Source organism: Hyaena hyaena, unplaced genomic scaffold (assembly GCF_003009895.1).
Source record: "Hyaena hyaena isolate Hyena2069 unplaced genomic scaffold, ASM300989v1 scaffold_101, whole genome shotgun sequence".
Taxonomy (NCBI): domain Eukaryota; kingdom Metazoa; phylum Chordata; class Mammalia; order Carnivora; family Hyaenidae; genus Hyaena; species Hyaena hyaena.
The window spans coordinates 3055445-3080514 of record NW_024080733.1 but is presented as its reverse complement, the minus strand read 5'-3'; the positions used below and the strand labels follow the sequence as shown (position 1 = coordinate 3080514).

Below are 25070 nucleotides of genomic sequence, written 5' to 3'. Positions count from 1 at the left end.
AGCAGAAGGAGAGAGAGAGAGAGAGAGAGAGAGAGAGAGAGAGAGAACCCAAAGCAGGGTCCATGCTCAGGACAGAGCCCTACGTGGGGCTCAATCCCATGACCCTGGGGTCATGACCTGAGCTGAACTCAAGAATGGGATGCTCAGCTGACTAAGCCACCCAGGTGCCCCTATAAAATCTGGTTTTTTAAGTGCAGTTTTCAATATTCTGGGAAAAAGACAACTAATTTCTTTCCCTGAGATGAACCTTAATCTCCACTTTGTGTTCAGTCTGCTGCTTCGATCCATTTTCCGTGGCCTGCCCGCCCCATCACATGGCACGCTTCTGACTCAGATGTGTGGGTTTCCACTCTAATCATTTCCTCAATTCTTTAGACACCAGCTGGGGGTCCTTACGATCTAATTCGGTTCTGATGCAAGCACCCTGTGAGTGCACAGCCCACGGCCGGGGGGGGGGGTTCAGTCCTCTCCAGCCCCGGTTCTGACTCCCCTTGCAAATCACACTTTTGTACGATTAACCTACATCTGCAAGGTCCCCATGACCCCTCCTCGGGTTTGATTAATTTGCTGGAGTCGTCCGCAGAACTCCGAGAGACACTCACTGATTTATTGTAAAAGATGTAATAAAGGGTACAGAGGGACAGCCAGAGGAAGAGGAACTCGGGGCCAGGTCCGGAAGGTTCTTCCGTCCCTGTTGAGTTGGGGTTTGTGCCCCCCCTCACCAGCCAGAAGCACTCCCAACCCCGTCACTGGAGGGTTTTATGGTGGTTCCATTAGGGTTGGTGTAACTGGTGTAACTGGTGAGCTCACTGGCCATTGGGGATTAGCTCAGTCTCCATCCCCCTCCCCTCCCCGAAATCTAGGACAGTCCTTCAGGGAGGGCAGCCCCCATCCTGACTGAATCTGGGGGCCCCAGCTCCCAGGCATGTCATCAGCACACAAAAGACATTCTTACCATTCTAGAAATCCCCAGAGTCTTACGAGCTCACCTGTCAGGAACTGGGGACCAAGACCAAGTAGAACAAAGGATGCCCCCGTCAGCCCATCAGCCCAGAAATCCAGTGTTAGAACCGAGGGCAAAGGCGAATCTGTATATTTCCTATCATGTCCCAGTGTGAGTCCCTGTATAACCCAAAGAGCCATGAACTTCATTCACTCTTCTTGCCTTCTTCAAGTATTTCCTTTTTCCCTTCCCGCTCTGTCCTGTCCTGAGGCTTGACATGCCTGTGGCATCAGAGACTGCTAGCATAATAAATACTTGTTTGGCAAAGTATTGGGATTTACTTTACCAGTTAAATCCTTTTCCGGGCATCTGTTTAATACTCTCTTGCTTCGAAGTCCAAAGTGACTGTTTCCTTCAGACTTATCCTTCAGTCTGAATGTCCTCGTGTTTGGGGCTGCGGTTTGTGATACGTGACTTGATTGGAGAACTAAATTAGGTGCTCGGCAAATGGTCTCCGATTGCTTATTGAATTAATATCTGAAATCTCTTTTATCGTAGATTCTTGTCATGGCTCTGGTTTGTTAGCGGTAAGTATTTTAACAAAAGTTTGAAACTTAGTCTCCAGAGACATAGTGGTTAAGTTCAAAGCACGAGTTTTTATTTTACTTTTTGGAATACTTCTTTTTCTATGTTCTTTTTTTTTTTTTTCTTAATGTTTGTTTTTGAAGGAGAGAGAGACAGCGTGAGTGGGAGAGGGGCGGAGAGAGAGGGAGACACAAAATGTGAAGCAGGCTCCAGGCTCTGAGCTGTCAGCACGGAGCCCGACACGGGGCTCGAACCCATGAACCATGAGACCATGACCTGAGCCGAAGTCGGACGCTTAACTGCCTGAGCCACCCAGACGCTCCTATTTTCACACTATTTAAAATCCCAACCCGACGGACAGACTTTCTAATCTTGTCTGTTCCATACCAGGCATGAGTCTCTTTGGCCAGTGTTCCCAGCAGCCAACCCAGCCCAACTGTTGTGAATATTAACAACACACAAGAGGGATGGTCTTGGTATTGTTTTCCATCAGATGGACCTCAATAAGACCGAGGACGTGATCTCGAAGTTGGAAAAGCTCCACCAGCAGCCCTACATCTGGGATTTTCTGCTTTTGCTGCCGAGTCTGTACGCACGCGACACTGGCGTCGAAGACCGCATCCGTGGGGGCGGACGCCTGCTCCAGGCAGCTCTGAAGTAAGTGCAAGAGAAAGCGCTAACCAACAATAGGGTGTTGGTGCTTTTTCTCCTCACTTTTTTCATAGGGGAGTCTATATCTCTGGGTACATCTCTTATTTGATGCAAGAAAAAAAATCCAGAATCGTGGCACCCTGAACTGGCTGGGACTCTCGGGTCCCCCTGTGAGTTCCTTGTGTACCCGTGTAAATATTTTATACGATTGCAGTACTGTTGTCCAGAGCCCACTGCCCCTGATGGAAGCAATGTGACATTACATCCTTAACATTTCCTGTATTCCTGAAGTCTTCAAATGATCATTTTTAAAATTATTATTATTATTATTTAAAGATTTTTATCTGTAAGTAATCTCCACACTCAACGTGGGCCTTGAACCACAACCTCAAGGTCAAGAGTCACACGCTCCACTGACTGAGCCAACCAAGTGCCCCTTTAAATGATTGTTTTAACGTTAATTTATTTTTGAGAGAGAGAGAAAGAGACAGAACATGAGCATGGGAGGGGCAGAGAGGGAGACACAGAATCCGAAGCAAGCTCCAGGCTCTGAGCTGTCAGCACAGAGCCCGACGCGGGGCTTAAACCCACAAACTGTGAGATCATGACCTGAGCCGAAGTTGGATGCTTAACCGACCGAACCACCCAGGTGCCCCTCAAATGAATATTTTTCTTAAGTTTTTTTTTTTTTTTTTACTTTTATTCATTTTTGAGAGAGAGACAGAGCGTGAGTACAGGAGGGTCAGAGAGAGAGGGAGACAGAATCTGAAGCAGGCTCCAGGCTCTGAGCTGTCAGTACAGAGCCCGATGCAGGGCTCGAACCCACGAGTGGTGAAATCATGACCTGAGCCGAAGTCGGTCGCTTAACCTACTGAGCCACCCAGGTGCCCCTTAAATGAATATTTTTAATGGTTGCTATTTTAATTTTCCATTTTGGTAAGATATTTCCATTATTTTTTTTTTGATAATTTATAACTGAACTTTTGTGTTTTTTTAAAGGTTTTCACTATCAGAGTTGTGACATGAATATAATAATTTTAACGAATTTCTTTTTTTTACTTTTTTTTTGATGTTTATTTTGAGAGAGAGTACAAGCAGGGGAGAGGCAGAGAGAGAGGGAAGAGAGAGAATCTCAAGCAGCTTCTGTACTGCTGGCACAGAGCCCGAAGGGGGCTTGATCCCACAAACCATGAGATCATGACCTGAGCTGGGATCGAGAGTCGGATGCCTAACTGACTGAGCCCCCCAGGCCCATTTGTTGCTGTAGGACAATGGAGCATATATTTGATAGTTTGTTGGTTTGATTTCTAATTTTTATACGTGAATGCAGTGGGTGTGTTTCCACACACATCCTTGCTCTCAGCCCTGAGTGTGCGGACACGGACAGTGAGTGGGCTCTTTGGAGAGAGGCGGAATTGAACTTAGAGGTTATTGCTGAGTGCAGTTGAACTCTGTCAGCGCCTGCATTAATTTCACTCCACTGTTTTGCTTCCGTGACATAACACCAAGAAAATCTCACAAAGTATGTTCATTATACTTCAACAACTAAAGAAACGCACAGAAAACAACCACCGTTCTTAAAAAAGGAAGAAAATCTGCATTATTAGAAATATGTATTTGCACGTGGTATCGGCTGTTAACGATGTATCTGGTCATCCTGGCATATCCTTCATCATACAAGGATAGAGTTCCTTAAGGAAGAGCTACGGGAAAATAATGTTTCAGTTACAGCTTATATACTATTGGTCTCTTGTTGCTAAAATTTAGACATGTTCTGACTTCAGTTGAGTAAATTTCTAATTTACAAGCTTAATTAAAAATTTTTTTAAAAATATTTTTAAATTTTTAAAAATTTTATTTTTGAAAGAGACAGAGTGTGAGTGGGGAAGGGCAGAGAGAGAGAGAGACACAGAATCCGAAACAGGCTCCATACTCTGAGCTGTCAGCACAGAGCCCGACACAGGGCTCGAACTCAGGAACCGTGAGATCATGACCTGAGCCGAAGTCGGACGCTTAACCGACTGAGCCACCCAGGCTCCCCCAAGCTTAATTATTTGTAATTATACTTAATATCATTAAGTGTATTTGTAATTATACTTAATACTATTACATTATAAAATATTGATATTTAAAGAATAAAATTAGGATATTTATATGCAGATTCCCTGAAGCCCCTCGTTCCGTGAAACCGGTCAGCAACCACTGATTGTGCTTGTGACATACTCAGACCCACAGGCTCAGAAGGGAGGATTGGGGTACGAGGCATTCTAGGAGGCCGCCTCCAAGTTTTAAACCGATGATCTGAACTTGAAGCAGCCAGCCTGCCCGCCCATTTCTTTGCCGAGATGACAGTACTTTGGACCCTGGCTGGCTTTGCCAGGTGACCATTAGTCCCCCACCCAGGGAGTGTAGAGTGGCGTTTGAAGCCACGGTGAATGCCTGTGTGTTGGTGGTCGGCCATATCCCGCAAAGGGCTGGAGGCTGGCTGGCAGGCAAATGTGAGCCTGTGCAGCCCGGTTTGCTGAGCCCGCCGCTCACGTCGCTTTGGTTTTATTTTCGTTCCAGTTCCTTAGTGACTTTGGAAGATTTAGACTGGTTGCCCCTCAACCACACTTTTTCCACGGTTTCTGAAATGGTGCTTAATGTGACCATTTCGACGCTGACATTCCTGCAGGAGCGTGGAGGGCCCACCCCGGGTAAGTGCCCCTGAGAGCGCATGCGGAATTTCAAGTGTTTTCCTTAGTGACCTGCATCAACAGCCACCACGGAGCTGAAATGCTGTTTGAAAAATGATTTAATGAGGGGCGCCTGGGTGGCTTAGTCGGTTAAGTGTCCGACTTTCGCTTAGGTCATGATCTCGCGGTTCGTGGGTTCGAGCTCCGCGTCGATGGTCTCTCCATCCATCCATCCATCCATCCATCCATCCATCCATCCTCTCCTTCAGTAAACGCTTATTGAGTTTGTTCTATGAACCAAACACTGTTCTATGAGTGGGAATAAAAAGCTGAATAATACATGGTTCTTGCTCTCAGGGAAGTCATGTTTAGTACAATAGAGAGATGCATCAATGAAAGCCCAAAGGGTAGGGATCTGGCATCACTCTCAGGAAAAGCATCAAGGAGAAGTTTGGAAGGATGAGTTCTAGTTCATCAATGACACAAGGAAGCATGGCCAGGAAGAACTGTATGTGAAGCTCTTGGTCTTGCAAGGGCCCCATGTGTTTGACATTCAGTGTTCCTGGGGTAGTGGGTGATGGCAGGAGGTGATCCAGAAAGAGATCCCGGGCCAGATCACAGAAGAACTCTGGAGCAACAGTTAGATGTGCCTCGTGCGAAGATATTGCTGGTGCAGATATGAGGGGTAGGGTGGGGGCAGGCAGGCCTGGGGGCCAGGACCCCAGGGTCCTCTTCTGTCTGTCTGCTCCTGACTCTTGGAGACTGTCTCCTGACCTATGTAATGAGGTGGTTACACACAGATTCCTATCCCTTCCAGATTTTTCTGGCTCCTTGGAACAGCCTAATATGACACCCTCCATCACCCCAGTCACACCTGGTTCCTTCTGCTGCTGGTGACTCAGCACAGGGAGGTTCCCTGTCGCCACAGGAGCGCTTCTCTGTGGCTCTGCAAGAGGAGAGAGAAGTCGTTAATGTGTGAATTGCTTCTCCCGCAGTTGATTGTAGCCGAAACCACTAGTCTTTCCGCTCAGAACCAAACCCAGGAGTGTGGGGGGTGACCCACAAAATAACCTCACCACAGCCTCTCCCGAGATCTCACTCGTAACAGACTCATCAGCTCAAGTTTTTGTACATGATCCAAATTTCAACATCGGGTTCACCACACAACTGGCCCCAAAAGTGCGGCTAAGAATCTAATGAAAAGAAGCAATTTTCTATCAATTGCCAGTGAGTCGGAGCTGAGGAGCCCTATTATTGAACCCCTCAAGGCAACTAAAAATTGTCCTCATTCTGAGAAAAATCCCTTTGCCTCAGGAGCAGATCACAAAAGTTGAAGGGGGAAGGGACGTGGCCCTGTCAGTGACTTGGGGCCAAGGACCCGGACATGTTACTCATTAAAGTCATTAATTCACGTGATCTGAGCTCTGCATTCAACAGTGGGTTTCAGAACCCAAATGCCTTTCACTTTCTAGAGCGATGTTATAGTTTTATACCCATCAGTGACTGGTGTCACTGTGTTCCCCTCCTTTTTAAAATTCTATGAGTAATTCTGATACACTGAGAGCCATAGGGATTAGTGGTTACAACCTAGGGTTGGGGATCAGATCTGGGTTTGAGTAATGACTAAATTTAGCTGCGGGACCTTGAGGGACTCTGGATAGCTGTTTCCTTCTCCCCCCAAAGAGGATAATTACTGCACCTACCAGGTGTGCTGTGGACAACTCGTCTGATGAGGGAAATGCCTTCGATACACAAATGCTACCTTAAAAATCTCAGAACCAGACCTTGACCCCTTTATGCAAAGACAGCCAGTCTGAGAGCGATGAGAATTGGACTCCTGGGGTCTGTCATTCTTCAACATCTTCCTAAAGTTCCCTGCAGCTGGGCCTTTTCTGTAAGTGGCGGGACTGTGCCTTTTCTGTAGACCCACGGCATTAACGTAAGGACCCCGAGAGGTCACGCAGGTGAGGATGGTTTTGTGGTCCTCTGCACATGTGGACACTCAGCAGACACCTGCTGATCATGGTCTGAAATAGTCTTGCTGCCTGGATTTCAAGTGAAGGCTCACCTTGGAACTTAGAAGTTTTTTATGTTTGCAGTCGCTGGGCCCCGCTCACAGAGATAATGTCAAACCTCGGAGGGGCAGGTCTCAGAATTATATTTTGGGCGTGCCATTTCCACGTGGCGTTGCTAGGTTATTTGGGTATATAATGAGGTTTTATTTAAATGTTTATTTATTTTTGAGAGAGTGAAAGTGGGGGAGGGTCAGAGAGAGAGGGGGACAGAGGATTTGAAGTGGGCTTTGGGCTGTCATCATAGAGCCCAACGTGGGGCTCAAACTCACGAACCGTGAGATCATGACTTGAGCTGAAGTCGGACACTCAGGGAACTGAGCCACCCAAGTGACCCCCAAATGAGTTTTATATCTTGATTAACTCTGTTAAGGGAACTGTCGTCTATGGCCTTAAATAGTTTTTTAAAACGTGGTTTTAAAGGCAGCTGTAATGGGGTGCCTGGGGGGCTCAGTCAGTTAGGCGGCTGACTCTGGATTTCTGCTCAGGTCATGATCTCATGGTTTGTGAGTTTGAGCCCCATGTCGGGCTCTGTGCTGAAGGTGTGGAGCCTGCTTGGGCTTTTCCATCCCCCCTTTCTGCCACTCCACCACTCATGAGCACATGCATGCATGTGCAATTTCTCTTTCTTTCTCAAAATAAAATAAAAAAGACTGCAGTATTTTATGCTATGAATATACCGTAATTTAAACTTTTCTCTCATGCTAGATGCTTAGCTGGTTTTTAGTATTTAATCAATATAAAAGCAATGCAGTAAGTACCATTGTTGTACACCACCTTTTCTTCATGCATCCGATCAGGTTTCTGGAGATAGATGTTTAGGAGTGAAATTACAGAGCTCAGTGATTTGAGTTTCATGAAGTTCTTGAGATAGGTTGTCCTGTTTGCTCTGGAAACTCTGTGATCATTGATACCAGGAGCACGTGCCGTCCCAGCGAGCTGCCAGAGCCTCCAGCACTGGCTTCTGTGGGCTTCTCCGCCCTGCTTGTCTGCATCGCCTTTCTCTTTCTTTTTTTTTCTTTTTTTTTTTTTTAAATGTTTTATTTATTTCTAGGAGAGGGAGAGAAAGAGAGAGAGACAGCGTGAGCAGGGGAGGGTCAGAGAGAGAGGGAGTCACAGACTGAAACAGGCTCCAGGCTCCGAGCCGGCAGTCAGCAGTCAGCACAGAGCCCGACGCGGGGCTCGAACCCACGAACTGCGAGATCATGACCTAAGCGAAAGTCGGACACTCAACCGACTAAGCCACCCAGGCGCCCCCTCTTTCTTTATTCTTCTTGTAGACATGCACAAGGGGTCGTTTTCTGAATCACGCCAGACGTGTGTCCCAATGTGGAAACAATTGACCGTATAAATCATTGGCTGTCTTGCAGAGTTAGGATACACCCTGTCTCTGAAGAAGCTGGTGTGGGATCCACGGAAGGTCCAGGCTGACCTGAAGTCCCGATTTGGTTTTGACGACCTTCATGCAGAACAAATCCTGAATTACTCAGCTGAACTACACGAGGTACGCACGCTGGATGCCTCTCCGTGAGAGTGCTCCTTTGGGAGTGCTCCCAGGCAGGTGGGGGGTGGGATGGATGGGAGCACGGAGAGTCCCCTGTGCACGTCTGCGCTGTGTGGTCCTGGCAGGCCCCTGCTGGAAGTGTCCCTTCCTCTTACTGTGTCATTTTATCCCAGCCCCCAAGGTAGTTTGGAAATTCAGTAAAACCTTGGATTGCACATAATGTGTTCTGCAAGTATTCTGCAAGACGAGCAAACATTCCTAACAAATTTTCGCTTGATAAACAAGCGACGTCTTGCAACTCAAGTACATGACGCCTAGTGTCACATGATCACAACCGAGCCGCTGGCTCTTGAAATTCTCTTTGATATACGAGCGCTTTGTATGACAAACGTGTTTCCAGAATGAATTAGGCTCGTAAACCAAGGTGTGACCGTACAAGGAAGTGATTCTCGCTCTTGGTACTAGCTGGGGAGAAGCCAGGCTGGGCGAGGGAGCGAGGTTCTGGAGACGAGGGGCAGCGCTGGGGGTCCGGATGGGAGTGAGGGGCTAGGAGAGGACCGCTCTCCAGGCTGGGAAGCCCGTCACTGGACAGCAGGGGCTATGGGCCACAGGCCCCTTGGGTGCACCAGATATGGGGCCTCCCTTTCCACACTGTGTTCTGGGAGGGACTCCACTGGCCTGGCTCCCTTTCGTCACTTCTGCGTGTGCGGGGACTTCCCTGCGTGGTGCAGGATCTAAGAACTGTACCCCCATCTCCGTTTCCTGCACGGAGACCCCCGGGGTGAAGGCCTCTCCCAGGTCATGGTTGAGGCACTGAACGTTGGGACAAGATCTTTGCCCTCCAGTTAGAGTCCTGGTCTGTGCTCAGGGTGGTGGGTTTTGCTCACTTTTCTGAGTTCCCACGACCCAACACTTTCCTCGTGGCGCTTTTTACATTGACACGGAGGTACTGTTGGTGAGCAGACTGTTGCCTTTCACTTTTGGGTCCCAGGTCTGAGTGGTGAACCTGGGGGAGACACGCGGGCCTCAGCCAGGTTCAGCCGCTGCCTGACATGGGTCCAGCGGTTTGGAAAATTCCTTCTGCCTGGCGGGTCATAGGCTTGGCCAGGAGACGCGGTGTTCTCTACCCCTCTCACATCTGGTACAATTCCATGAAGCTTCTCCCTCTGGTGGGACTTGGAGTTGTGCCCTTTGGCGTCTTTCATGGGCGCCGTTGGAGACGGCATAGGAAAGCCCCGGTGGCTGACTCTACCCCCGTTATGTCCACATGTCATGACCCTGTTTCCTCATCAAATACATAAAACCTTTACCTTAGAAGGGCAAGCGTTTTGAGGGGCGCCTGGGTGGCTCAGGGGCTTAAGTGTCTGATTCTTGATTTCGGCTCAGGTCGTGACCTCACGGTTTGTGAGCTTGAGCCCCGTGTCAGGCTCTGCGAAGAGCCTGCTTGGGATTCTCTTTCTCCCTCTCTCTCTCTGCTCCTCTCTCTCTCTTTCTGCCTTTCCTTGGCTCATTGAGTGTTCACGTGCATGCGCACGCTCTCTCTCTCTCAAAATAAATTAATTAATTAAAAAAAAAGAAAGGCAAGAATTTTGAGATTAGAATTATAAGGAAAACGGTCGGGGGAGAGCACAGAGCAGATGTCACAGGTAGGAATCGCCCGTGGCTGCAAATTATCACCAACACTATTGCCCAGCACGACACAAATTCGTTACCATGTGGCTCTGTGAGTCAGAAGTTCGAGACGGGTCTCCCTGAGCTCAAATCTGTGTCCCCTAGTGTTGTTACCTTGCCTTTCCGGCTTCTAGAAGCCTCTGTGCTCTGTGGCTCTGGGCCCCTCCTCCAGACCGGCAATAGGGGGCTGAGTTTTTCCCAGGATGTATCAGCTCTGGCTTGAATGCTTTCCCCTCCCACATTGAAGGAGCCCTGTGATTTCATGGGGCTCCTTGGATAATCCGGGGTGATCTCATTTCCAAGTCTGCTGGTCAGCAACCTTAAGACCACCCGCCCACACCACTCTCTCCTGCCACGCTTGACCTATTCAGTTTCCCAGATTAGCATGTGAGCACCTTGGGGGGGACCATCACCCTGCCTCCCACCCCACGTGAGGCCCCTCACTAGCCAGCATCCTGATGGCTTCCCGGGTCCTCCCCTGGCCCACATGATTGTGGGCACCACCACTCGGGGCCACTGTTTATGCTGCCCCCGGAACAGAGGGCTCTTTCTCCCTTCCTTTCACCGCTCTTCACCGATAACACAGCCTGATCACCTCTCCCAACCCTGTGAAACTCTCATGTCCCCTCTCCAGGGTGACCTGTGATAGGTGCATTGGTGCGAGGGAGGGGAGGGGCGTAGAGAAAGGAGAGAGAGAGAATCCCAAGCAGGTTCCTCATTGTCAGAGCAGAACAGGAGGAGAGGCTCGATCTCATGACTGAGAGCATGACCTGAGCTGAAACCAAGAGTTGGACACTCAACTGATGGGACCCCCCAGGCGCCCCAGGGCTTTGATGTTTCTTCACTGTTGCCACATGGCCCCACGGTTATTGTAGATTTGTGTAACGGGAACGTGGTTCGTTCCCATACGTGTAAGTACTTTTACAGAGCGACATTGCAGAAACTGCACATAGGAGTTTGTTTATGGAACGCCCTGGGGTCTCAGTTGGATGAGCGTCTGACTCTTGATCTCGGCTCAGGTCACGATCTCCTGGTTCCTAGGACTGAGCTCCCCGTCAGGCTCTGTGCTGATAGCATGGAGCCTGCTTGGGATTCTCTCTCTCCCTCTCTCTGCCCCTCCCCCACTTGCGCGCGCGCGCACACACACACACACACACACACACACACACTCTCTCTCTCAAAATAAATAGAAAACACCCCAGAAGCTCATTTATAGAAACAAAGGAGACAGGATTCCAAAATGTCACACTGTTTCTGACCCAGAACTGGAGTTTGAATTGTTCAGAAGAGGAAATGTTTCCGGCAAAGTGGCTGTGGCAGTCCACGGTGTCAGCTGCACTGGGCTGATCCCTGGGGAGAATACAAACGAGTGATGTGTGGGTCCTCGACCTGTGTCCTGGACCCCGAGACACCGCTGTTCCTACCGTTTGTGGACTATCGTGAAAAACAGAATTCCAAAGGCTTCCCTCCATGCCAACAATATAAGGGACGCTATCAGCCCATTAGCCTCTCCTGTCACGCAAAGTCCAGAGATTGTCCTTTGGCAAGGCGGTGGTGTTATCCTGAGAAGGGAATATTCTGGAAAAAAGCAGACCTGTAAATGTATTTCATATTGTTGCCAGATCCCCACAGATGGGACCTTGGAGCGGATGGTGTGTTCTGTCTTGTCCCGAACCTCTGAGGACGAAGCTGGCAAAGAGGCCCACCCTGGAGACTGTCACCCCTGCTGGTCAGCAGCCACCGACTACCTGGTGCACGCGGTCAGCTGGCCGCAAGTCTACAAGCAGGTGCCGTGCCGCCATGAGCCTCCCCCGGGGTGCCCGAATGCATCCCTTTCCTTCCTCATCTCTCACTGTTCCATTTTATTTATTTTTAGTATTTGTCTTTTTTGTTTTTATGTTTATTTTTGAGAGAAGAGAGACAGAGTGCGAGCGGGGGGGAGGGGCAGAGAGAGAGGTAGACAGAGAATCTGAAGCAGGCTCCAGGCACTGAGCTGTCAGCACAGAGCCCGATGCTGGGCTTGAACTCATGAACCTCAAGATCATGCCCTGAGCTGAAGTCGGGCACTTAACTGACTGAACCTCCCCGGCGTCCCTTCGTTTTTAGTACCTGGTTTCAATTGGTGGGGCAGGTAATACGAGGCGTAAGTGTGGACAGAGCATCGCAGCCACGGCCACAGAGCCCACACAGCAGGTCTATGCAGCTCGTTGCTCTCGCTAACTGAAGCCTTAGGCCCGCAGATCCTCTCGCTTTCCCCACCCCAGGCCTGATGAACTCCGGCTGTGGTGCTTTTCAGGGAGCCGTGGGTGCCAATCAACCTCCATTTGCTTTACCGCACATTACATTACCTCTTCCTCAAAGGACACGTATTTTAACTATTTTTTTCTTAATGCATGTTACTGACAAGGGTCAAAGTCTCCAATAGCAGACAGATCGTTACAGAAATGTAGGTGTGATGATCCACTGGGTGGCACTCAGTGTAGCTGGTACTGAAATAGCCAAAGGACAGCGTCGGGCTGACCAGCATCAGCACTGACAGGGGGACACGTTCACTCTGCATGTTGTCTGGGTGGCCTGCCCCCGTGGCTAGTGAAGGGTCCTTTAGCACGCATCAGTGTTCCCGACGCTTTCCCCCACACCTTGTGACGTGGGCTTAAGCGTCTCTGTCGGCCTCACGTGGTTGACGCACCACAGTACCAATCGCCTGTGGTATCGTCATCCCCGAGGCCGTGATGCAGAACGGTACTCAGTGACCTTGTGTTCGTTGCGACGGAATTGTCAAGGATGGTGACGTATTTCTGCTGTGACACGTATTTCACACATGTCCTTTTTGCTCTTAGGGCATCTGTCACCTGTTCAGCAAAACGTGTGTTTTTGCCTTCTCTTTTGAAAAATGGCAGCAGGTGGGGCGCCTGGGTGGCTTAGTCGGTTGAGCGTCTGACTTTCGCTTAGGTCATGATCTCGCGGTTCGTGGGTTCGAGCCCCGCGTCGGGCTCTGTGCTGACTGCCAGCTCAGAGCCTGGAGCCTGTTTCAGTCTGTGACTCCCTCTCTCTCTGACCCTCCCCTGCTCACGCTGTCTCTCTCTCTCTCTCTCTCTCCTAGAAATAAATAAAAATATTAAAAAAAAAAAGAAAAATGGCAGCAGGTGAGGGAAGGACAAACGGCATCTCAATGACAAACCCATCGAAGGCGATTTGTCCTGTTTCATTTCTGAATAGAAATGAAATTGTAAGGCAATTCACAGACATTCCAATCTGCCCACCTCATAAAAATGGGCTGTCTGTCCTCTTGAAGGCTGTTAATACTTCTCACACACGTGCCATCATTTCTAATGCATTATTGTTAATAATAAGTGCTTTCGTTTCTCAACATGAAGGTGTTCGATCAGTGGCAAAAGGGCAGCCTGCTTCAGAACGTGCTCGAAGGGGCTGCCCACAGTCTGGAGGCTCTCAGCGATCGGTTTGTGGAAGACAGTGAGCCACGGAAGGTGCTAGAAGCCCTGCACACTCTCCTTCTCATCCTGAGTGACAGTTTGGGAGCGGATGGACCCAGCAGCAACCATACATCTCCTAAGATGTAAGACATACCTTCCTGTTTGATTACTCGTTAGGCTAGTGACCCTGAGTGTTAATGAGTGCACAGTGAGATAGTGACAAAGAATTCCGTAAAACCACGGCTCCACGGTGAATTTCCCATTAGCAGCTGGGAGATGCAAGGCTTGTATAGTGGGCCATCCGAGTTATTTGTACTTATCCCATGGGTCTGTTCAGATGCAGAAAACCATCCAGGTAGGGATGTGTTGCAGAAGGTGTCTGGATATCAGGTGTTATGTCTTTGACATTTGTTCAAAAATGAGCAAGGGGTGCCTGCGTCGCTCAGTTGGTTAAGTGTTCAACTTTGGCTCAGGTCATGATCTCATGGTTCATGGGTTCGAGCCCCACATCGGGCTCTGCTGGCAGCTCAGAGCCTGGAGCCTGCTTCAGATTCTGTGTCTCCCTCTCTCTCTGACCCTCCCGCGCTCGCACTCTTTCTCTTTCTCTCAAAATAAATAATAAACATTAAAAAAATGAGCAAAGACATTTTAGAGGTCCTTTCATGTAAGGCACTGTTTTCGTGGCTCTTTAAAATTTGGTATTGTTGACATGTTTGTGTAAGATCCAGAAATATGTTCGAAACGGCTAAATAAAGGTAGACCTTTGGCTTCTTCGTTTTTGATATCAGCGGAATTGACTCACAGATGGTCGATTCTGTTGCAACACGGGACCCTTTTCTTCAGTGGGTCGTGTCCTCTGTGGGTCGTGTCCTCTGCGGTAACTTGACCTGGTGACGCTCCTGTGTGGACTCACCTTGGAAGAGAACAAAAGGCTTCTCAAAATGATCTCAAAAGCGTTCATTTCAAAATGAAGTTCTTTGAGACTCTGGCTCCTGTGCCTCAGGAAGGGAAGACTGTGTGATCAGGATGGCACGGGGCCCTGTCGTGTTTTCATGACCTACGTGACACGCGCGTGCATAACTGGACACGTTTCCCACCCTCCCTGCTTTTTCTGGAACCCCGTTAGGGGGCAGGACCTTGCTTTCAAAGCTCTGCTTTCCCGTTTTACCTTAGAGATTGTCCCAGTCCTCGCAACGGAGCAGGTCAGTCCAGCAGCCCTGCAGCCCCCCCACGGCTCTGGCACTTTCTCCAGGGGACAGAGAGCCCCAGGAGACTCTGGCTCTCACCTCCTTCTGGGATCAGTGACGTTAGGGACTGCACCCCTCAGAGGACCAGGTGTGGACAGCCCGCGCTTTCCCTGCCCCCACTCGGGGTGCGAACCAGCTGCTGTGTGCGCTGGGCCAGCCTCCCCTCCTCCTCCGCTGTCTGTGGCCCTCGCACTGCTGGCCTCCGGGTCTCCAGCTCCCCACCCTGGTGGCGCCTCTCTGGTTGTCAAGCTCTGGGTCTGCTGCAGGCTTCACGTGGGACCCCCAGGGGCCCTGTGCCTTCACCTCTAAGGAAGGCTCGGCCCGCAAGGATGGCTGCAGCAGACCCGGCAGGGAGCAGGGGCAGGGAGACCCCGCGGTGAGAACACGGCCCGCTTAGTGGCTTCTCACAAGCGCCGGCCCTGACACCTCACCCAGCGTCCGCTTCTCTCTCCTGCACTCACCCCCCACCCCTCCGCCCTGCCTTTTACAGGCCCATGGAGTTTCCTACAGGCCTCCTAGGTCCCACTGTGTCTTGTGAATCTGTGTGTCTGTAGCGGGTTGTTTCCTGGGATGTAGACGTGAGCCCCACAGTGGCGGTGTCACCCGCGAGCGTCTGTGGCTCAGATCCCGACACCGTCCCGTGCTGTGCACCGGCCTTTGGCCCCCTCCTGGGCACCGGGGTTGCACGGCTTTGCAGGCAGGCGTGCTTCTGCCCCGACCGCCTGCCCCAGGACGATGAGATGCAGAGGCGTGGCCGCGCGGGGCCACGTGCTACCTGACCCTGCGCTTCGGCCCCGGCTCCCGGCATGGGTGCCCCTGGCAGCGTCTGGGTCTCTCCTTCCAGCCCACGGAGGATTCTGGGTGCTTGCATAGATGCCTGGGGGTCCGTGTCCACCCGCTGGGGCCCATACCCCCTCCCTCACCATGAGACAGCCCCCCAATCTGGCTCTTTGCTCCCACATTCCTTTGCAATCTTGGCTCCTATCATTTCAGACCCTTTCCAGCAGCTCCTCTGCGATGTTTTCCCCTCTTCCCGAGTAAGCCATCCATCTTCCTTGCGCGACAGGGAGCCCCTGAGGCTGGGTGGGGGCCGCACACGCCTCCCCCCACCCGGCCCCCCAGCTCCTGGCCTTCCCAGGAACGTGGCCTCGCTGCTGGCCGGCTGGGCTGCTCCTGTGTCTGCAGAGGGGACTCCCCCTTGCCTCGCCCCCCTGCCCCACCCCCGGCCACAGACACCCAGCTGCCTGGCTGGGTGTCCTCCTTGCACCTTCGAGAATCTGACAGCTACTGCTAGCTCGCATTTGATGGGCCTGCACCCACCACTCGCATCTTGATGTTCTGACACTTTTTAAAATATTTTCCTGTGCCTGATAACTGGACGCTTCAGGGCAGGTGCTTTTATTTTTTATGATTTCTTTTTAATGTTTATTTATCTTTGAGAGAGGGGATGGGGAGGGGCAGAGAGACACGGGGGCAGAGGATCCGAAGCAGGCTCTGCACTGACGGCAGTGACCTCGAGCTCAGGAACTGCATGAGCAGGGGAGGGACAGGGAGAGAGCGAGAGAGAATCTCAGGTAGGCTCCACACTGTCAGCGCAGAACCCGTTGCAGGGCTCGATCCAGTGGGATCATGACCTGAGCTGAAGTTGGACGCTTAACCGACTGAGCCCCCCAGGCGCCCCCAGGCAAATGCTTTTAAATCTCACCTGCAGCTTTATTCCAACTCTTAGACCTTCCTGTTTGGGGTAAATAGAATGTTTAATCCATATTCAATCCCCCGACTCAGCCTGTCGAAAGCCTGCTCTGTGCACCTGTGGTGAACTGGGGGTTTTGGACTGTGAGGACGGGTCCCGAAGCAGCGGATATTTTCCTGTGAGCAGAGCTTTCATTTCCCCGGCTGGCCCCCTGTGCTAGTCTTTTTTATTTCATTCCTTTTGTCTGTTTGTTTTGCCCCCAGATTACTGTGTCTGCAGAAGCTGGAGAACATTCTTGGAAACCTGCCCCCGTGGCCGGCTCTGAAGAGACTGCTGCTGCTGCACGGGGCTGTCAGCAACGCGATAGCCCAGCATTTACGTTTTGTCGGAGGTAAACTGGCGTGGCGTCATTTGTCACCTGCTGCTGGGAGCCAGCGTGAGATTGGCGGAGAAGCAGACTTGACCGCACCTGGTGCCTTGTGGAGACTGGAGGGAAGGGTCCCCTGTGTTACATGCCCCTGGGGTGCTCGGAATGTGGCACACCCGCAGTGAGCACTGTGTCCTTCTGGAAATGTCCTCGCACGGCTCACGCCCACGTCCCGGTGCTCAGGCTGGAAAGGGACCAGAGTGCACGCGTGCATCATCACTGTGTCCCCTCCCCTGCTCCTTGGCCAACGTTGGCCAGGGTCCCTTCTCTTTCCCAGAAAGCCCTTCTTTGAGCGTCCACTGACCAGTGGTGTCTAAAGTGGAACCAGGCGGGCTGGGGGCTTCTCGCGTCTCATGACGGGCAGGGAAGAAATGAGGACGGATGTTGCTTGTGGAGTAAAATCCGCTATAACCTTGACGCCATTCTTGGGCATCTTCGGGAAGCAGGAAATGGTATCACAATACGTTTTCACCTCAGGTCCCCCCCTCGGGAGACACTAGAACATCTGGTAACGTGTGTGGTCTGCTGAGACGCACTCTTGCTGACGTCGGTGTTATTCACGGCCCCGTGTAGGCATCAGGCTTGGAGCAGCCTGCTGTAGGAGATGCTGATGCATCCATTTGTTGGCCTTACAGAAGTCCTCGGGTGCCTGGAGAGATCAGCTAACGGCTCCACACCGGGTGGATCTGACCTGCTGAAACCGGAAAAGGACATGTTCTTTTGGGAATTGAAGCAGGTAGAGCATTGCACGGGCTTATGAATGGACAGTTTTGGCAAAACCACTCAAGAAGGTCCAGCAGTCTTTACCTGCACCCTTGTTGTGAGCTGTGCTAGCAAAGCAGGCAGCGTTTCCAAGAACTTTGTTTTATTTTGAAATTCTGATCGCTGCAGATTTCTTTTTTTAATTTTAGTTTTTTAATTTTTATTTATTTTGAGACAGAGACCGGAAAGCAAGAGGGGGAGGGGCAGAAAGAGAGGGAGAGAGAGAATCCCAAGAGAGAGCTGTCAGCGCAGAGCCTGACTCAGGGCTTGAGCTCACGAACTGTGAGATCACGGCCTGAGCTGAAATGAAGAGTCGTATGCTTAACTGACTAAGCCACCCAGGTGCACTTGTGTTTGTTTGTTTTTTTTTTTAAAAGATTTTATGCATTTATTTGTTTGTTTTTTAAAGGTTTATTTTTGAGAAAAATGACACAGACAGTAGAGAGGAAGAGAGAGAAGGGGAGAGAGTATCCAAAGCAGGCTCTAGTCTCTGAACTGTTGGCACCCAGCCTGACACGGGGCTTGAACTCATGAACTGTGAGATCATGACCTGAGCCAAAGTTGGAGGCTCAACTGACCGAGCCACCCACGTGCTCCTAAAGACTTTATTTTTTAAGTCATCTGTATACCCAGTGTGGGGCTTGAACTCACAACCTTGAGATCAAGAGTCATGTGCTCTTCTGACCCACCCAGCCAGGAGCCCCAATTGCTACAGATTTCTGGTTGTGGTTCCCTAGCCCCTTGACGGTGAGTGTGAGCTTTTCTAAGTGACAATCCACCCCCTCCCCCTCTTTGCCTTTCAGTTCTTGATGAAGGATACCACTGACAAGTGCCTCAACACAAGCTTGTCTGGGAGGGAGGCTTTCCTGTGTCCTGGCGTCTGGGAGGACCTTGGGGAGCTGATGTGTCCCCAGGACCCCTCCAACAAGACCAGCATCTTAAACAAGCTACTGAGGTCAGCAGAGGATGCTGTAAGTAGCCACGGTCCGATCTCGTCCATGGATACCAATGGGCTTATTTTATTAAGAAAAGTTTTTTTTTTACTGTTTATTTCTGAGAGAGAGAGAGACTGAGTGGGAGTGGGAAGCAGCAGAGAGAGGGAGACACAGAATCCGAAGCAGGCTCCAGGCTCTGAGCTGTCAGCACAGAGCCCGACGCGGGGCTCGAACCCACAAACTGTGAGATCATGACCTGAGCTGAAGTCAGACGCTTAACCGACTGAGCCCCCCAGGCGCCCTGTCCAATGGGTTTATTTTAAAGGTTAGATCCCACCTCCCGGATCCTGGCCACCCCTGCATTCCGTCCCTGCTGTCTGGTCACACTAGGAGATGCGTGCCACTCATTCAGCCCAAATCTCCTTGAGAGTAAGCTGGTTTCCCCAACAGCACCCCAAACTGGCAGATCATGCCGCTCGGCTTCCCTGGGTTCAGGGCTTCCCGTGCTGTTCCGCCCCGAGCTGCAAATGCGGAGACAGGCAGAGGAGTTTCCTTGGGCATCATGAGCTGGGAGCCAAGATGCTCTTCCCACGGTCCTGTCCTTTGCCCAGTGCTCATGACGGCTATGGGGTGGGGAGCACTTTGTAAGATGATTATGTCACCTTCAACCCATGTTGTTCTCACCGAGCGCAAAAAATTATGATCCCGTTCCCCTTTCCGTCTCAGGATTACCTGGTTCGTTGTTTCCCTGTGCTGCCGCTCTTCAGAAAGGGCAGGGCTGGAATGCGCGTGTGTCCGTGTGCGTTTTGTTGTTTAATGGGAGTCACCGCTCAGCTTCTATTAACTGTGGGAGCAGAATGGCAGGAACATGGCCGCCAGGAGGCCAGCTCCAGTGGGGGCCGCGGGGGACTAGCTAACACATGGGTCCCTTCTGCTTGCATCCTGGATGAGCCTTGATTTTGGGGTCTCTTCACGTGGACACGAGTCAAGACTCAAGTCTAGGATGGTCGCTTAGGTTATCAGATACCTGCAGGGCAGGGGCTTGGATTCACAGTCATGAGGACCCTTGCTGGCGCGGCACCTGGTGGGCTCAGTCGGTTGAGCGTCTGACTTCGGCTCAGGTCTCGATCTCGAGGATCATGGGTTCGAGCCTCGCGTTGGGGTCTGTGCTGACAGCTCAGAGCCCGGAGCCTGCTTCCAATTCTGTGTCTCCCTCTCTCTCTCTCTGCCCCTCCCCCACTTGTGTTCTCTCTCTCTCAAAAATAAGTAAACGTTAAAAGAAAGAATCCTTGGTAAGTGGGACCGGGCGGGGGCTGCCTCTCTGGTGCCCGCTGTCCTCGCTGAATGGATTACAAACCTTCTCTTTCCCTGTGAAGGACCGCCTTTTGCAGGAGCTCATCACTGGGCTCCCAGGAACACCGGTTTCGGAACCTGGAGGACTTGGGGGCTGGCAGGAAGTGGAGACACAGCTGGCGGACGTGGGCCTGTCCTGCACGCGGCTCTTTGAGTTGCTGGGAGCTGCCGGCTCCCCTGGAAACCGTGACCTTGCCGGTGACTGTAAGGACCAGCTTCTTGCCGCAGCGTAAGTTTGTGTGAGACGGGAAACCTGTGAACAACTGGGAACCACAGGATTCCCATCCCTGCTTCTATGAAGTCATGGATCAGGGTAGTGTATTCTACTTCTAGTGAATAGGGGGAGGTATATGTTCTTTAAATGTTTATTTATTTTTTAGAGACAGAGGCAGAGCATGAGCGGGGGAGGGGCAGAGAGAGAGGGAGACACAGAATCCGAAACAGGCTCCAGGCTCTCAGCTGTCAGCACAGAGCCCGATGTGGGGCTCGAACCTATGAAATGTGAGATCATGATCTGAGCCAAAGTTGGATGCTTAACTGACTGAGCCACCCAGGTGCCCCTAATTTTTTGTTTGTTATCCAAAGAGGTATTAGCCTATTTGGTACTATTGGAAAGCATTTAAAAATACAAAATATTCAACAGTTCCTTTAAAGTTTTGCTATTGACTTAATCTTCCTCGAGATTCTTAGCCTCCAAGGTGATGTCATATGTCATTTTCTTTTTCATTTCTCCTGATTTGCTGCATCATACATTTCCTGTATTTTTGTGAAAGATTTTCCCTTGTTTTTCCTTTTTTTTAAAAAAGTTTAGGGGGCCCTGGGTGGCTCAGTCGGTTGAATGTCCAACTTCGGCTCAGGTCATGCTGTCACGGTTTGTGAGTTCAAGTCCCGGGTCGGGCTCTGTGCTGACAGCTCAGAGCCTGGAACCTGCTTAGGATTCTGTGTCTCCCTCTCTCTGCCCCTCCTTTACTCATGCTCCGTCTTTGTCTCTCACAAAAGCAAAATAAACATTTACAATTTTTAAAAAAAGTTTATATATTTTAAGAGAGACAGAGTGTGCAAGCCAGGGAGGGGAAGCGAGAGAGGGAGAGCAGGAATCCCAAGCAGAGTCTGTGCTGTCAGCACAGAGCCCCACTCGGGGCTCTGACTCACAAACCGTGAGATCATGACCTGAGCCGAAATCAAGAGTCAGACGCTTAACTGACTGAGTCCCCCGGGTGCCCCCTTCCCTCGTTTTTCAGCTCAGGGTGGGGCAATTCATAAGCTATCAAATCCCTATTAAGAAAACTATTGCAAAAAAAAAAAAAAAAGCCACTCCTGCAAAGGTTCTAATGTCTGGCGCGAGTGGACTCCAGGCACGGGTGTGTGTTTGCGTTTGGGTGAACTTGTAAGGATCCGTGTTCTGGAGAACGGCGGTCACAGGTCGGCGTTCTCAGGACTCTCTTTGATCGCAGGGCGTTTCATACACTGGAGCAGGTGTGGGTGTCCCTGGAAGAAACACCGTACTGGAAGGACTTTGAGGGGTTTATCAGGAGCACCTGTGAGCTGGCCCGCTACGGGAACACGCCAGAAGGTGTCCGCAGCGGTCTATCTGGTGAGTCCGTGCTGCTCCCCGTGGGCCCGTGGCCAATGCGCGCCCTCGAGCGCAGTGGTGTCGCTCTGAAGCGAAGGGGAGCTAAACGCAGAGGCTTGCCCGGTACAGTTGGCCCTTGTGATGACCACATGTGAGCCTCTGCCGTCTGTTACGGTGTGACCGACCAGAGGGTTCCGGAAGTTTCTGCTGGTGACCGGTTTTCCTCTCGGAACTGTCCCGGGCTGTCTGACGGACAGGTGCATGAGCAGACCCGACGTCACAGGCTCCGGGAGTCCGGCCGTGGTGCTGCCGCTGGGGTGGGGCTTGCGTTTCCAACTCTTCCTGGCCGGGAGCAAGTGGTCTGTGTCCCGCTCTCCTTGGGGACCGAGCTCGCCCTGGTCGTACTACGTGCCCTGTGCGCTCCGCTGCTTCCTCGTGGTGTAGTGGGGGAGCCCCGCCCACCTAATCCTTCCTTCCCCCCGCTCAGATGGCTGCTGGGTTTTTGTTTTCTTTTTTGGGTTTTTATTTAAATGCCATTAGATTGACATACAGTGTAATATTAATTTCACGTGTGCAATATAGCGATTCAACACTTGGACACATCACCCGGTGCTCATCATGAGTGCCCTCCCTAGTCCCCGTCAGCTGTTCCCCCACCCCCCTGCCCACCTCCCCTCTGGGCGCCATCTCTTTGTTCTCTATAGTTCTGAATCCATTTCTTGGTTTTCTCTCTCTTTCCCTATGTTTGTTGTTTTGTTTCTTCCGCATATGCGTGAAATGATATGGTAATTGTCTTTCTTCAATTGACTTATTTGGTTTAGCGTTAAACTCTCTAGCTCCATCCACATCTTTGCAAATGGCAGGATTTCATTCTTTTTGATGGCCGGGTAATATTCCATTGTATACATACACCACATCTTCTTTATCCATTCATCAGTCGATGGACATTTGAGCTTATTCCATAATTTGGCTTTTGTTGATAGTGCTGCTATAAATCTTTTTTATTTAAGTTTATTTATTTTGAGAGAGAGAGAGTGTGCTCGCATAAATGGTGGAGAAGCAGAGAGAGGGTGAGAGAGAGTCTCAAGCAAGCTCTGCACTGTCACCTCCATCCCATGAACCGTGAGATCATGACCTGAGCTGAAATCAAGAGTTGGACACTTAACCACTGAGTCACCCAGGTGCCCCTGATAATACTGCTATAAACATCGGAATGCATGTCCCTGTGTATCTGTATTTTTATATCCTTTGGGTACTTACTAGTGCAATTGCTGGATTGTAGGGTAGTTCTACTTTTTAACTTTTTGAGGCGTCTCCGTACTCAAATTGCTGCTTTTAGAGGCTGTCAGTGAACCCCTCTCTGTGGGTGTCAGCATCAAAGCTACTGGCCACACGTCGGCTCTCTGATGTGCTGCAGGCCACACTGAGCTCTGTGCTGGTGTGGCATGGCTGGGCTGATGACTGAACCGCCTGGTTAGGTGTTTATTCATCCTACACTGTACCTGCTGCTCCGTTACTTTGGCCTCCTTTTTATCACTTGCTCTGGATCATTTCCAGAAACACAGGCTACAAGAGTGACATTTGGTGTCTGTGAGAAGCCTGGGTCCAAAAGTCTCCATAGTGTTGATAATTACAAACATTTGTCGTGCTTCATATGAATTATTTCATCCAACCCTCACGTCAACCATTGAGCTGGGCTCCATTTGGACTTCATTTTCAGATGGGAATTTCGAGGCTCAAGGTTAAATTCCTGGCATGGGTCACAGAACTCCAGGTGTCAAAGCCAAGACATAGTTGTAGGAAGTCTTACCCGGGAGGCTGTGGCTTCGCTTCCATCTGAAGGATCCTCATTGTGGGAGGGGGTCATGCTGTCCGATGCTGTGCTCTGTTACAGACACACAGCTTGTTCAAGAACCGAGATTTGTGCATTCTCTGTTCTGTATGTTGGTTTCCTGTTTCATGGATTTTCCTAATTTATTTCCCATTTCATGAATTTTCCCTTTTATTTTATTTTATTAAAAATTTTTAACGCTTTTATTTATTATTGAGAGACAGAGACAGAGCATGAGGATGGGAGGGGGCAGAGAGCAGTGGAGACACGGAATCTGAAGGAGGCTCCAGGCTCTCAGCTGTCAGCACAGAGCCTGACGTGGGGCTCAAATCCATGAACTGTGAGACCATGACCTGAGCTGAAGTCAGATGGTTAACCGACTGAGCCACCCAGGCACACTGCATGCCAGTAATTTTCGATTGGATGCCAGACATTTTGAATTTCGCCTTGTTTTGTGCTTTGCCATTCTATTTTCCTATGTTCTTAAAAGCAGTTTGATCCTTTAGGATCTTGCTTTTTTTTACATATTTTTTAAATTTATTTCTAGGAGAGAGAGAGAGAGAGAGAGCGTGAGCAGGGGAGGGTCAGAGAGAGAGGGAGTCACAGACTGAAACAGGCTCCAGGCTCTGAGCCGGCAGTCAGCACAGAGCCCGACGCGGGGCTCGAACCCACGAACCGCGAGATCATGACCCAAGTGAAAGTCGGACGCTTAACCGACTAAGCCACCCAGGCGCCCCTAGGATCTTGCTTTTAAGGTTTGTTAGAAAGTACTGGAACGATCCTTGGCGTAGTTGCAAATATTCCCCAGGACTGAGGCGAGACTCATTGTGCGTCTTGTACTTGTTGTCTAGCAAGACCGTGGATTGTTCCAGTCTGGCTGAAGGGAGGAGAATTGTTTCCTGGCCCACGTGATCCTCGGACACTTCTCTTGACTCCTCTTGGGTGGATCCTTCCCTGGTCTCAGGCTGCTTCGTCACCTGCACGCATTGATTTGTCCGCAACTGGATACTTGAAGGAGGCATACAGCAGGGGCTCCATTTGTACAGCTCTCTCTTTCCTGGGAGTCTGTTCTGCATGTCTGTCGGACTCTCCCCTTCACCCTCTCTGCTCAGGGCGCCTGCCACAGCTCCAGCTCAGTTCCACCTCCTGAGTCATGGCTTGGATACGCTCCTTTAGGCAACAGACAGGATAATCATGGGTCTCACCTCGGTTATTTTCTGTCTTCCATGGATCGCTGTTTCCACTGCTTGGTGGCCAGTGGTGGTTGATCTTGGCCGGAGTGGGAGCCCAATCGCCAGCATTTCTAATCCTTGTTATATTTTCAAACATATTAACTGAAGCACTATAGTTCTTTTGGCTTCGGCAGATTTGACTGCAGTTTCCGACTTGAGACTGATATTTGAAATGTCTTTCTATTTAGCTTTCTCTGCGGAATCTCCTTGTTACCAAGAAAACATGGACTGGGAAATCATCACTGATAATTATTTTGAATTTTTGAGTAACTTACTCCAGTCTCCAGCTGTTGCTGTAGCCAGGTAAGGTTTCAGCATTCAATTTCCAGGTTTTTGATTTAACTATTCCCTGCAGACAAGCGAAATGTAGTTTTAGGAAACACTTGCTTTAAAATGTGAGCTCCTGATTCAGCTAGTGAGCAGTGCTTCATATTAGATGTTCAATAAATATTTGCTCCATGGAGTGTATATGATTCATGTCT

General features: G+C 50.4%; 1 protein-coding gene across 1 annotated transcript in view; it reads left to right on the top strand.

The window, feature by feature from the left end:
* Nucleotides 1–25070, top strand: part of ABCA13 (ATP binding cassette subfamily A member 13) — a 326881-nt gene that overhangs the window by 36210 nt on the left and 265601 nt on the right. Inside the window, exons 5-16 of the mRNA XM_039235661.1 lie at nucleotides 1502–1530; nucleotides 2022–2185; nucleotides 4745–4875; nucleotides 8297–8430; nucleotides 11724–11888; nucleotides 13479–13678; nucleotides 16739–16866; nucleotides 17538–17638; nucleotides 18468–18635; nucleotides 19976–20181; nucleotides 21407–21546; nucleotides 24777–24891. Coding sequence (XP_039091592.1) covers nucleotides 1502–1530; nucleotides 2022–2185; nucleotides 4745–4875; nucleotides 8297–8430; nucleotides 11724–11888; nucleotides 13479–13678; nucleotides 16739–16866; nucleotides 17538–17638; nucleotides 18468–18635; nucleotides 19976–20181; nucleotides 21407–21546; nucleotides 24777–24891 — 1681 coding nt within the window. The remainder of the gene's footprint in view (nucleotides 1–1501; nucleotides 1531–2021; nucleotides 2186–4744; nucleotides 4876–8296; nucleotides 8431–11723; nucleotides 11889–13478; nucleotides 13679–16738; nucleotides 16867–17537; nucleotides 17639–18467; nucleotides 18636–19975; nucleotides 20182–21406; nucleotides 21547–24776; nucleotides 24892–25070) is intronic.